The sequence below is a fragment of the Salvelinus sp. IW2-2015 genome, linkage group LG20, assembly GCF_002910315.2.
Source record: "Salvelinus sp. IW2-2015 linkage group LG20, ASM291031v2, whole genome shotgun sequence".
In the NCBI taxonomy this organism is placed as follows: Eukaryota; Metazoa; Chordata; class Actinopteri; order Salmoniformes; family Salmonidae; genus Salvelinus; species Salvelinus sp. IW2-2015.
In genome coordinates, this window is record NC_036860.1 from 6,078,242 (window position 1) to 6,091,531 (window position 13,290).

The 13,290-nt window shown below is 43.3% G+C and overlaps 1 protein-coding gene across 1 annotated transcript in view; it reads left to right on the plus strand.

Annotated features, from left to right (window-relative positions):
- Positions 1 to 985: 985 nt before the first annotated feature.
- Positions 986 to 13,290, plus strand: part of LOC111980355 (protein tweety homolog 3-like) — a 56,250-nt gene continuing 43,945 nt past the window's right edge. The window contains 1 exon segment of the mRNA XM_024011077.3: positions 986 to 1,494. Coding sequence (XP_023866845.1) covers positions 1,369 to 1,494 — 126 coding nt within the window. The 5' untranslated portion in view covers positions 986 to 1,368.

Genomic DNA, 13,290 nt, shown 5'->3' on the forward strand with positions numbered 1-13,290 from the left:
CACCAAATCTATTTATTGGATATTGATATACAAATGTGTATATGATTACATTGTAATCTATTTTTACTTGTTGGTCGTTCAATGGGTTGAGATGGTCTAAAAGTTTGAAGGGTGATTTGTCTCCTCCAATAGATCCTGAATGGAGAGAAAAAAACTGTCAAGTAATTAGCAGGACCCTAAATTGATAATTACAAAAATGTTGTTATTGTACAGTGTGTGTGTCAATGATTTCCTGGATAGAGCCCAATAGTTTGTTCATTTATCCCTTTACTCAGCAGGTTGACTCGATAACTCGCTCTTACTCAAAATATGCCTGGGTGTGTGTAGCTTCACCATCTCGCCACCAGAGGCCACTACACACAAATCATTTACACGAGACAGCGGCGCTGCGTGAGGAGTGGGGTTGTTGTGGGTGCGAGCGGGACTGCAATCTGCATCGGATGGTGTGGAGGTTGCAGCGTCGTTGTCCCCTGAACAGTTCAACGGATTATTGTTTACCTTTAGTGAATGAACAGGAATTGTCGACTTTAAACTACTTTGCAATACAGTAAAAGACTTGGTCGCCATCAAAGCATCTAGGAAAATTGAAGAAAAGACAAAGGGCGCAAATGGAACTGGAGCAACCACGAACGGAGCACGAATATCTCCGCTAAGCTAGTTAGCAAGCCAACTAGCCTGCTGCTAGCTTTATAAATTGGAACACGAGGAACAATCAACTGGCTATGACTGATAATGAGGAAAGGACAGTCAAATTATAATCCAGAAGGAATTATTGAGAATCAATCAAATGTTTTAGCTAGGCATTTTTTCTTACGAAAGTATTTGATTGGAATGGATGCGTTCTGTAGAATTGCTCAACAACAATAGTTAGCCTGCTAGCTAGCTATGGTTACTTGCATGTTGAGTTTGTGAAGCTATCCAGATAGCCAAATAACGTTACGTCATCTGTACAGTAGTTAACCAGACAGGCAACTACAACAAGGCGGGTGGACTGTCATCTGCGTGGGGGTGTTCGTGAAGTTAACGTTAGTTGACTGGGTAGCCCATTATTCCTCCTTCAGCTTTTTTGACACAGTTTAGTATTACACATGACAGAAGTGAACATGGGAGTGTTATATAACAATGGATATAGTTAGCTACCCTTTTGTAAGTACCGTAGGGAAGACGTGACAACCGATATCTCAGGTACAGTTTAACGTTGGACCACGATGCATTAGGTCTGACGTTCTGCTTTCGGACATAGGATCTCTTTGGTTTTGCTGGACCGCTTGCTAACAATAACTTTATGACGCGGGCTCAGTCCATTATTTCATTTTTGACTGACCACACAGATCACAGTTTCCCTAAAGCGTCCACAGCCCTCATACCATGGCAGCGGTTGTCAACTACTCACCGCCGTGGTGGGTCAACCTGCTACACCGACTCCCTCATTTCAACCTTCAATTKGAACAGACAAGCAGTGATTTTCGCCCGGAGGACTCGTCATATCAACAGGTAACTTTATGACATACACTTACTTGAACTGTGTCTTGTGAATCAGAAGTTATACATGTCTGTCAAACATTATACGTTTGTAAACAAAGGAGTTGCCAGTGGGTTGCTGTTTGATGTATGATCATATTCTGGGATGATGCAATTGGGGAGTTGAATAAATGGGGCAGGCATCAGCATAGACCAATGCAATGTTATACCCCGGTGCACTGACAATGCCTATTAAACTTGTTTGGTGCAGAGCCTTTGCAAGAGTACTCGAGACTCTTATTAACCGTGGTTCCCTAGGCATGGTACAGTGCATAGACCTAGTCCCTACTGAGACTGGAGGGGTGACTAACAACTACTCTTGCAGGCTATATTTCTCAAACGGTTGTCATGTTGACTTCCCATTGCAGAAACAGCCACTGTTACCTTCTGACATGACATGTATGGATTCCAGGGATGGGTGGAGATGGATTAAAGACAGTGGTCTTTAAACCGAGTCATAACAGGGATCCCATATTTCATAAATTGCATCATAATCATAGCTATTAATCTAGGCCTGTTTTCCGGTTCTCCTAATTAAGTGTTTGTGAGGGGGAGCATAATACCCATTTACGGTGTGGCCGTTATGGCTTTGGCCTGTGCAACAGCAAACAGAAACTATGGACATTTTAAGTTAGCTAATCACAGGAGATGGGGATTTCCAAAATGAGCTTGTCTGCTTCCAAAGTGTATGGAGGAGGATGAGATTAACAGATGGCTTCCCCTTCCCTGTCAGCTGCTATGGGTATCACGACGACAGTTGTCACAACAGGCTCTAAAAAGAGGGCTGTATTTTCTGGCACTGGGTGTGACTGTCAGTTGAGTGCTCAGGGAGAAGGGAAAGGGAGATTGCCAGAGCTGCTCATTCACAGCTTCTAGGACCAAGATAACCTGTCAGTTATCAGACTTAATGCTGGGCCGTGGGCCTGCTGACCAAACACTTCATCCAGCCTACACATCTCAAGATAACCCCAGATTAAGTCATGCTGAAGGAATTGAATGTACTATCCCCGAACTACAAAAGTTATTTCTCAAATTTCTTGAGATAACTCTGTCCTAACCAAAGCAAGCTGTGGGCCATGTCAGTGTGAATGAGACCCYGTCATGTCTGTAATGTGCCATGTTTTAGCTGATGATTAGTCTGTTAGGCATTATTTGCATTCTTTTCTGCATTCTTTTCATACTGTAACTCTGTTCCTCAGGAGATAGAGCCCGGCACTAATAGGTCATTAAGACCTTGATGTATGACCTTTGACCTGAGGTTGTGACCCCCAAGGTCATCTGGCTGCCCGATTTTACGTTTTAGTCACTTAGCAGACGCTCTTATCCAGAGTGACTTAAAGTTAGTGCATTCATCTTAAAGAAGAATTTCACTATTTATGACCATAATCTGTATTTTTGATGTAAATAGCATGTTCTAGAAGTTTCCAGACAGTTTTATTTGCAATTTCACTTGATTTTGAGAAACTTATCCCACCAGCAATTGACTTCCTGAGCCTTATTCTGGAGTTACAAGGCATCCAGAAAACATGAACTGATGCTCCAAATGCGTCCTTTTACAAACGGCAAATCTCTCAGTATCCTGATGCAGGACTTTAGATGTTGTACACATGACATTTTGTCATACTGAACTTTATCCACAACTTTATAATATTTTTTAACTTAGGCGATCATTTCTAGAGTGCGCATATTGGCGTGCATGCGTTTACTTCCTTGTTCCTCTCGCTTCTGCCTATACCTCAGTGACTACTGCACACCTATAAGTTAGGGGGGGGCGTGTTTCAAAAACACACTAGCCAGTCCACAACAACGTGTCCACTGTAAACGCAGAGCTGCTAGCTAGCTAGCTGCAGGCCGCTAATCTATCAAGCAAGCTAATTATTTGTTCTTTTTTACTATGCTACCAACATATCTGACTAGAAAATATGAGGAAATGTTCGAGTTTGCAGGCGTGCCTTATTTATTTGATCCGGCATACACAGACGAAGATCTTCAACAAATTGAGGATGACAGAGAAAGGAGAGGGTGAGATGGAGCAGGCAGGGGCTCAGGCAGATATTCAACCAGCAGCTGAGATGGGACTCAGGACCTCTGGGAACTGGTTGTATACCTCTGAAGGCCAGTGTCTTTGCTGCGTGGAGTTGGACCTGCTTATACCAGCTTTGGAAATCTATACTAAACAACAATATAAACGCAAATGTACAAATTCTTACTGAGTTACAGTTCATATCAGAAAATCAGTCACTTGAAATAAATTCATTTGGCCCTAATCTATGGATTTCACATGACTAAGCAGCGGCGCAGCCATGGGTGGCCAATCAATCAGAATGAGTTTTTCCCCACAAAGGGACTTTATTAAAGACAGAAACAGTCCTCAGTTTCATCAGCTGTCTGGGTGGCTGGTCTCAGATGATCCCGCAGGTGAAGAAGCTGGCGTGGTTACACGTGGTCATTGGTTGTGAGGCCGGTTGGATGTGCGGTTGTGAAGCCGGTTGGACGTACGGCCAAATTCTCCAAAACAATGTTGGAGGAAGCTTATGGTAGAGAAATAAACATTAAGTTCTCTGTCAACAGCTCTGGTGGACATTACTGTAGTCAGCATGCCATTTGCACCCTCCCTCAACTTGAGACGAGTGGCATTGTGTTGTGTGACAAACTGCACATTTTAGAGTGTCCTTTTATTTTCCCAGGCACAAGGGGCACCTGTTCAATTTTTCATATGCACAAAAAGCTTATTTCTCTCTAATTCTGTCCACAAATTAGGTTTACATCCCTGTTAGTGAGCATTTCATTGCAAAGATCATCCATCGACCTGACAGGTGTGGCATATCAAGAAGCTGATTAAACAGCATGATCATTACACAGGTACACCTTGACGGGATCCTGAGGCCCATTGTCGAGCCATTCATCTGCCGCCATCACCTCGTGTTTCAGCATGATAATGCACGGCCCCATATCGAAAGGTTCTGTACACAATTCCTGAAAGCTGAAAATGTCCCCAATTCTTCCATGGCCTGCATACTCACCAGACATGTCACCCATTGCTATGCTCTGGATCGACGTGTATGACATCGTGTTCCCGCCAATATCCAGCAACTTCAATGGCAACAGCTGTTGAAGAGGAGTGGGACAGCATTCCACAGGTCACAATCCACAGCCTGGTCAACTCTATGCGAACGGAGATGTGTCGCGCTGCATGAGGCAAATGGTGGTCACACCAGGTACTGACTGGTTTTCTGATCCGCGCCCCTACCTTTAAAAAAAATCTGACCAACAGAGATCTGTATTCCCAGTCATGTGAAATCCATAGATTAGGGCCTAATGAATTTATTTCAATTGACTGATTTCTTTATATGTACTGTAATTCAGTCAAATCTTTGAAATTGTAACATGTTGCATTTATATTTGTGTTCAGTATACATCTCCTCCTCTGTCTAAATGTCCTTATGTGCTGGAGCAGCTGATTGCTAGATGCGGTGGGGTGTAGAGCGCTGTAGGCTATGGCACTAGTAAAAATCATGTTTGATGTGTGGACTTTCTTTTACACAATACATGTTTTCGTTGCTTGCTAGTAATTATATAAATCGATCTTTAAAAAAAAAAGTTTGGATGTGTCTGACTATTCATTTCTTATTCGACAGCAGTCAACAAGGTTGTTCTGGCTCTGAGGATGCTGATTTACTAGATCTCGTCACGAACGAGCATCATTTATTTCCCCTTTATAAATTGTTTAGGGCGTTCATGTTTCCACGTACATCTAATAATTAATTTCTTCTAAATGTATATACTGTTGCTTCCTCTTTTGCCAGTGTCACGGTATTTACTGTGCGCAAGGCTAATTATGTGTCGAGGAAATGTTTGGTCGAGTTGCATTGTCTCATTTCAGTTTCATATTTAACTGCAGTAATTTACCATTTTGCAATCCTCCCGGTGGATGCAATGTTTGTTTATTTCCATATTGTAATGCGTCCTGTGTGTTGAAGTTATCCGTCTCGGAACTCCATGTCTTGTCGGTGTTCTCTGCATAATGGGAGCGCAGCTCCATAAGTAATATGTTTTGCCTCCTGTTGGCCTGCAGAACTATTGTTATAATATGTTTTGCCTCCTGTTGGCCTGCAGAACTATTGTTATGAATTGTTTATTCATTAATGGAAAATATTCCCGCATATTATTTAGACAGAATATGTTAATGTAGGCATAATGAGGATGTCTGTTTACATGATTTAATATGCCATATTTGGGTTAATGGTAAGGTTCATAGGGAGGGACCATAGGTATAAAGGTACCTGTTTTCACCTGTGAGCTTCAGTTATGTTGTAGCTCTGCTATGTGAGCTGTATGGGGAGGCTGTCCATAGTCTGGTATACCCCAACCAGTGGTTCGGCAGGGTAGGCCTGATTGGTTTGGCAGGGTAGGCCTGATTTGAGGCTTAGGTTTTTGATTCATATTCAAACCTGTATTTTAAGTCTGTTCATTTTGTAAATACCTTTTAGTAGGTTATGTACATTTTCATTGGATTTTGTCATTCTCCTGGAATTACCTTTCACTGTTACTAAACTGGACACTATTTTGCACTTGATGCTACTGACTGCCCTTAAGGCTGCTCCAACATCTGGTCCCTACGACATGTGCCTAATGAGGTGCAAATGGACAATGAATGCACCAATCCTCTCCCAACTTGGCATGGTATAGTTTGATATGGAATATTTTCTTAATTTATAGACTAATCAACGGTGGTCAGCACCGGTCCTGGCCGATATGCCGCCCTAGGCGGAACATGGAAAAAATGCCGCTCTCCTATACTCGCAAAGTAGAATAGTAGCCTAGGCTATACGGTGTCGGCCTGCAATTCACTTTTATGAATGTCTGTGTAACCTACCATTTGTAAAACAGGCAATTTACCATTAATTTATGTTAATGGATGTAATAATTAATTTACCGCTCTCATTCTCGGAGTGGAAAAGTTGTTTGCAGAGTTCAAAACCTCCTACGCTTGTGAGAAACAACTTTTGGTTTATTTCATAACATATTTTACATGCTCCATATGAGCATGTGTCTGGTTTCTCTGTCCTGTTAATGTAGACGGAGCACGCATAGAAGTACCTGGCTTGCTTCTCGCAAATGTCAAATGTAGGAAAGTGGCCAGCTGGGCTTCTCAGTTTTTCTTCACCTCACACAGTATAAGTCAACGAAGTCCGTTATTTTTTAATATTTTTTTTTACATTCATTCAAATATATAGTAGTTCCTCACAGTATTTAAACTCTTTCCAACACTCTCCCCCTCGATAATCAGCATCGTTGATAAATAGGCTATGGACATGTTGCATGTATTTGTTTCTATTTTAATGATGGTCAATTTTAATCTTCATACTAGAGCATAGATGTCCCCGTTCATAAGCTAATTGTCAATTCATTATCTTATAGTCTACTTTCTGGAAAGCCTAAGGTAGGCCTAGGTTTTTTTTAATACGTTTTAAGGAAAGGAGAAATACTTGCTCTTGTATCTGACATACGCTAGTGGCTTTGATAGACGGGTGCTTTTACGGGGTTGTGAGTACGCTGATTCTCTCTATAGGCCTATATGTCCATTCAGGAAGTTTCCTAAAGAAGCCTGTCTGGACTCCATCTCTTTAATAAGAGTCAAACGCTCCTGTCTTGATTTAGTCTTGTAAAAAGTCTGTTTTTCAGTAGCTTAGGCTACATTATTTCTCTCATTACAGCGTCCTTTGAAGAACATATGCCACTGCCATCGAATGGCCACAGCAGCAGGGTTTGTGGCATTATGTGACTATTTCGGGAAAGGTTTGAGAACACATCGGTCTTCGCTTGAATGGTTTTGTGCATCGAAATAGGATCTGTATTAGAAAATGTTATATGCAGAAAAGCCGACGGACAAGGTAGGCATATATCATTATTTTGACCTGTTAATGTTGTCAATACAAAAATGTGACAGGTCCTCTCCAACCTGGCATTTCTTCATTTGTCGAGTAATATTTATAAGTAATAACCTGAATAATAATGAAATGACATGATAATAACGAAGTTTCAATTATTATTTTTTTAAAGACGCATATCAATTTCGTCAAGTGTAAAAACAGAATTGTTACCTCCCCTTTTTTGATTACCATTTGTCTGGTGGCTGTGCTTAGGGAGCTGGAACTCTGTGGGGTGTCTGCACCAGAGTGGGAGTGTTAATTTTGACCTTTTGGAGCGACAGTGGTAAGGGGCAGGAGTCCGAATCGGCTACAATCTGGGCCTTGTCTGGTCTTGGAACACTAGCTATGTTCTTGGGTGGTCGTGTTGGAAGTTGAACATTGGAGAGCGGGTCCTTGTACACKACTGTCTTGTCCTCCCGTCTTTTCAGCACAGCTCTACCAGGTCCATCCAGAAGGTCTGTTTTGTTGGCTCGTAAATGTTCTGAGCAACCCAGGCTTTGTTTTTTTGGGGAGAACCATACTGTACCTGGGTGTGCCTGAGAAGAAATGAAACCCCAATCAGCAATTTTCTCACTTCCGCATAAGATTTACACACTAAGTCTGCCTGGTGTCTACCTTTCCTGAAAATAAGATGACAAAGTATGCACAATGACAGTAACACGCATTACTGGAAAGAGTGACATTATGTAACTTTCATCAAGTCTACAAAGACATGAAAACAATGACAATGTGATTAGCTTCTCCCTAACCCTAGACAATGTCTCCATAGAATCCATGACCTCTCCGTTATAGAATCCATGACCTCTCCGTTATAGAATCCATGACCTCTCCGTTATAGAATCCATGACCTGTCCATTGCAAAACCATCACATTTTACCTGCATCAGTAGTTGCCTGTCAGGTGTTTTTGTCCGGGGCTACAGCAAAAATGTGTGATGTCGGGGTTACTCGTGAACCAGAGTTGGGGAAACCCTGATGTAAGGTGCAAATTCGAACACATGTTAAAATCCGAAAWGCTTGTGAGAGTACATTGTAATGCACTCAATTGTGGTGCAACTTAATGGGTTGGTTCTGGCTGACATGGAGCAGTGGTCCATTAACTTGAGGTTTCCTGTGACATAAAAAKCCCCATAAGCAACAAGACAACGTCAAATCAGTCTTTTATACATAAACTCAGCAAAAAAAAAGGCATCCTCTCACTGTCATCTGTTTTATTTTCAGCAAACTTAACGTGTAAATATTTGTATGAACATAAGATTCAACAACTGAGACAAACTGAACAAGTTCCACAGACATGTGACTAACAGAAGTGGAATAATGTGTCCCTGAACAAAGCGGGGGTCAAAAGTAACAGTCAGTATCTGATGTGGCCACCAGCTGCATTAAGTACTGCAGTGCATCTCCTCATGGACTGCACCAGATTTGCCAGTTCTTGCTGTGAGATGTTACCCCACTCTTCCTCCAAGGCACCTGCAAGTTCCCAGACATTTCTAGGGGGGAATGTCCCTAGCCCTCACCCTCCGATCCAACAGGTCCCAGACGTGCTCAATGGGATTGAGATCTAGGCTCTTAGCTGGCCATGGCAGAACACTGACATTCCTGTCTTGCAGGAAATCACGCACAGAATGAGCAGTATGGCTGTTGTCATGCTGGAGGGTCATGTCAGGATGAGCCTGCAGGAAGGGTACCACATGAGGGAGGTTGATGTCTCCCCTGTAACGCACAGCGTTGAGATTGCCTGCAATGACAACAAGCTCAGTCCGATGATGCTGTGACACACTGCCCCAGACCATGACGGACCCTCCACCTCCAAATCGATCTCGCTCCATAGTTCAGGCCTCGGTGTAACGCTCATTCCTTCGACGATAAACGCGAATCCAACCATCACCCCTGGTGAGACAAAACCGCGACTCGTCAGTGACGAGCACTTTTTGCCAGTCCTGTCTGGTCCAGCGACGGTGGGTTTGTGCCCATAGGCGACGTTGCTGCCGGTGATATCTGGTGAGGACCTGCCTTACAACAGGCCTACAATCCCTCAGTCCAGCCTCTCTCACCCTATTGCGGACAGTCTGAGCACTGATGGAGGGATTGTGCGTTCCCTGTGTTACTCTGGCAGTTGTTGCCATCCTGTACCTGTCCCTCAGGTGTGCTGTTCGGATGTACTGATCCTGTGCAGGTGTTGTTACACGTGGTCTGCCACAGCGAGGACAATCGGCTGTCCATCCTGTCTCCCTGTAGCGCCGTCTTAGGCGTCTCACAGTACGGGCATTGCAATTTATTGCCCTGGCCACATCTGCAGTACTCAGGCATTGCGCAAGGAGGCATAAGGCACGTTCACACAGATGAGCAGGAACCCTGGGCATCTTTCTTTTGTTGTTTTTCAGAGTCAGTAGAAAGGTCACTTTAGTGTCCTAAGTTTTCTTAACTGTGGCCTTAATTGCCTAACGTCTGTAAGCTGTTAGTGTCTTAACGACCGTTGCACACGTGGATGTTCATTAATTGTTTATAGTTCATTGAACAAGCATGGGAAACAGTGTTTAAACCCTTTCAATGAAGATCTGTGAAGTTATTTGGATTTTTACGAAATATCTTTGAAAGACCGGGTCCTGAAAAAGGGCCGTTTCTTTTTTTGCTGAGTCTATAAGTGAAAGCATTATTGCTAACTGTTTTGATAAGCAGTGATCTGATAGCTAAATATACAGTATGTTTTCTCATTGCGTTGATGCATGTTAGGATTGCACATCAGCAAAGCATTTTCAACAATATTCAGCAAATAACCTAACAAAAACTACTTCAGTTCCCTTGTCGTCGCCTGGCTGATCTTGTGAGTGACTAACTGAAAACGTAGCTAGCTAGCTACTTAGTACCTGTGCCGTTAGCACGCCCCCTACTTACACGCCCGCAATAGCGAGAGGAACAAGTAAGTACACGCTTGCAAGCCAATATGCAAAATTAGCAGTCGAGTTCAACAAAATGGATTATAACGTTGTGTATAAGGTTTGGCATGACAACTCTGTGTGCAACATCTAAAGACCTGCATCATGATACTGGGAGCTTTGCCGTTTATTAAAGGATGTATCTGGGTGTTTTTGGAGCCTCGGTTCATGTTTTCTAGACACACTGAAACTCCAGCATGAAGCTCAGAAAGCTATTTGCTGATGGGGTAGCTTGTCCTGGGCTGAGCGGGAGCTTCCTTCGGTAAGGGTGGGAGGGCCAAGAGACCGGAGGTGGCAGGATGGAGTGCTCGGGTTGGGGTGTAGGGTTTGAGCATAGCCTGAGGGAAGGTAGGGGCAGTTCCCCTTGCTGCTCCCTAGGCAAGTATCATGGTCTTGTAGTGGATGCGATCTTTGACTAGAAGCCAGTGGAGTGTGCGGAGGAGCGGGGTGACATGGCAGAATTTGGCAAGGTTGACCACCAGGCGGGCTGCAGCGTTCTGTATAAGATGAGGTTGTACTCTATGGATGCTGTAGAGCATGCAGGAGCAAGTCACAGGTTTGATGTTTGCAGAGAACAGCAGGGTGTTGTCCAGGGTCACGCCAAGGTTATTTGCACTCTGGGAGGGGGACACCGTGGAGTTGTCAACTGCGATGGAGAGGTCTTGAAGCAGGCAGGCCTTTCCCGGGAGGAACAGCAGCTCCGTTTTGTCAAGGTTGAGCTTGAGGTGGTGCGACGACATCCAAGCTGAGATATCTGTCAGGCATGAAGAGACGCGTGTTGCCACCTGGGTTTCAGAAGGGGGTAAGGAGAAAATAAGTTGCGTGTCATCCGCACAAGGTGCACCTGTGTAATGATCATGCTGTTTAATCAGCTTCTTGATATGCCACACCTATCAGGTGGATGGATTATCTTGGCAAAGGATAAATGCTCACTAACAGGGATGTGCACAACATTTGAGAAATTAGCTTTACATGTTGTAAAATACAGATATCCCCAAAAATGACTTAAGTAGTACTTTAAAGTATTTTTACTTATGTGCGTTAAACCCCTGGATGTTACAGACAGTGTTAGCAGGGCAGGCCTGGCTTTATGCTGTCCAGCACACTCTTCACTAGGCTATAATGTGCTTTCAGTCTTCAAAGGTCTTTCAGGGTAATGGGACAGCTTTTGTCTTTGGCCAAGTATGTCAGGGAATAATTAGACAGTCGGACAGATTATTGATGCTGACGTTCTTGCCGTCCCTGGTGACTAAGGGCTTACCCCCGCCAACATCCCTCTCCCTCTCTCCACAGTCTTTCTTGACGATTCCTAAAAATATTCTACCCGGCTTCTACTCTGCAACCCAACTCTTATCAATACCTACATATGCCATACCTCACACCTGACTACTGTAAACACGATTGAAACGTACAGTATATGATCATCAGTATCCTACCTAGTTTCTGCACCTGTAGAGCTCTTTCTGGTTCAAGCAGCAAGGTAATGGCAAGAAGGCATACTACTGTAACGGGTAAATCCATTTGAATTCAATCACTTTTTGACAGCACCCCTTCCATACATATTTGCCCATTGTAGAAGTGCTCAGAAAGGGACATTTTTGGACCTGAATGCCAAAACCTTCAAGAGATAATGGTGCTCAACGTTGACTTATTTTGCGTACTCAACCATACCATGAGACATGTCTTCATCACTGGGTTGAGATGTAATTTAAAACTTTTACAAACAGTGTTGTTAAACTGTATAATTCTTCCTCCTTTTTAATTTTTTTTTACAGTTAGGGGAGGYGAGAACCATCCTCCTGCACTCTGCAGCATGGCACTTGTTCACAGGGTCAGAATTAATGGATATTCTCAGCTCATTTAGTTGAGGGTTTACCTCTGAAGTAAAATCCACTCTGTCCTTGATGTGCTGATCAGTGAACTTTTTCCCATTTCTCTTTTTAACTGCAAGTGCTAAGAATTTAGTGTTGAAGTGGATTTCAAAATGAGAGAGAATTGCCAGTCTGTCGACAGGGTACGACCAAAGCCAGAATTTGTTTTACCCCTGCCTCAAGTGTCCACGAATTTTGAGTAGGCATTCTCCCCTTAACCTCTGATTTGGCCCACAAAGGAGATCTATAGGCCTACCAGGRATATATGCAACATTTGTCCTGAGGCATACATACAGTAATCACACCTTTCATTCTGATATCCAATGATGTCTTAATGATGACAGTCATCCACTTTCTTCATTGGTGCTTTATAGTTAAAAACGTTTTGGCCATAGTGAGAAACGAGTGAAAATGGCTGTCTGACAAATTCCTTCTCGTCAGAAGGCCAACATGGAGGGGGGTTGTCAAGAGGCAGCTTTTGTAAATTGTGGACCAGAGCCAAGGTTTGCAAGGTGGAAGAAGAGAAGCAGTCTATTGCCATTGTGATGGATGGGAGTGGGACTGGAGCTGGGTTTGTTTGGGTGTGGGCAGACTGGGGTGAGGAAAGTAGACAGGGCCAGCATGGTTTCAGCCTCCTACCTGGGTCAGAGAACCAGGAGAGCCCAGGCTAGCCTGAGGAGTGGGAAAATATATATTCTTTAGATTTAGGCCATACGTGGCCAGAAATGCCTTTTTTTTTTTTTTATTTTTTATTTTTTATAAGTAGGCTACTTTGGTTAGGGCAAGTATGTTGACATCCACACTGCCAATAGCACAGTGCGATAGATGTACGAGAGAACCAATTTTTATGTACCTGGTGTGGTGGAGTGTTTGTGCACATTAGCCAAAAATGAAATTGTATTTATCCATTTACTTTGTCTTTACATAGTGTCATCTAATGATGTGCCTTGATGCACAGGAAGTGGAAACGGGCAACAGGGTGATAATCTGTTATGTCAGCTTGTTCACCTGGTGTGAGCTGTATGTCAGA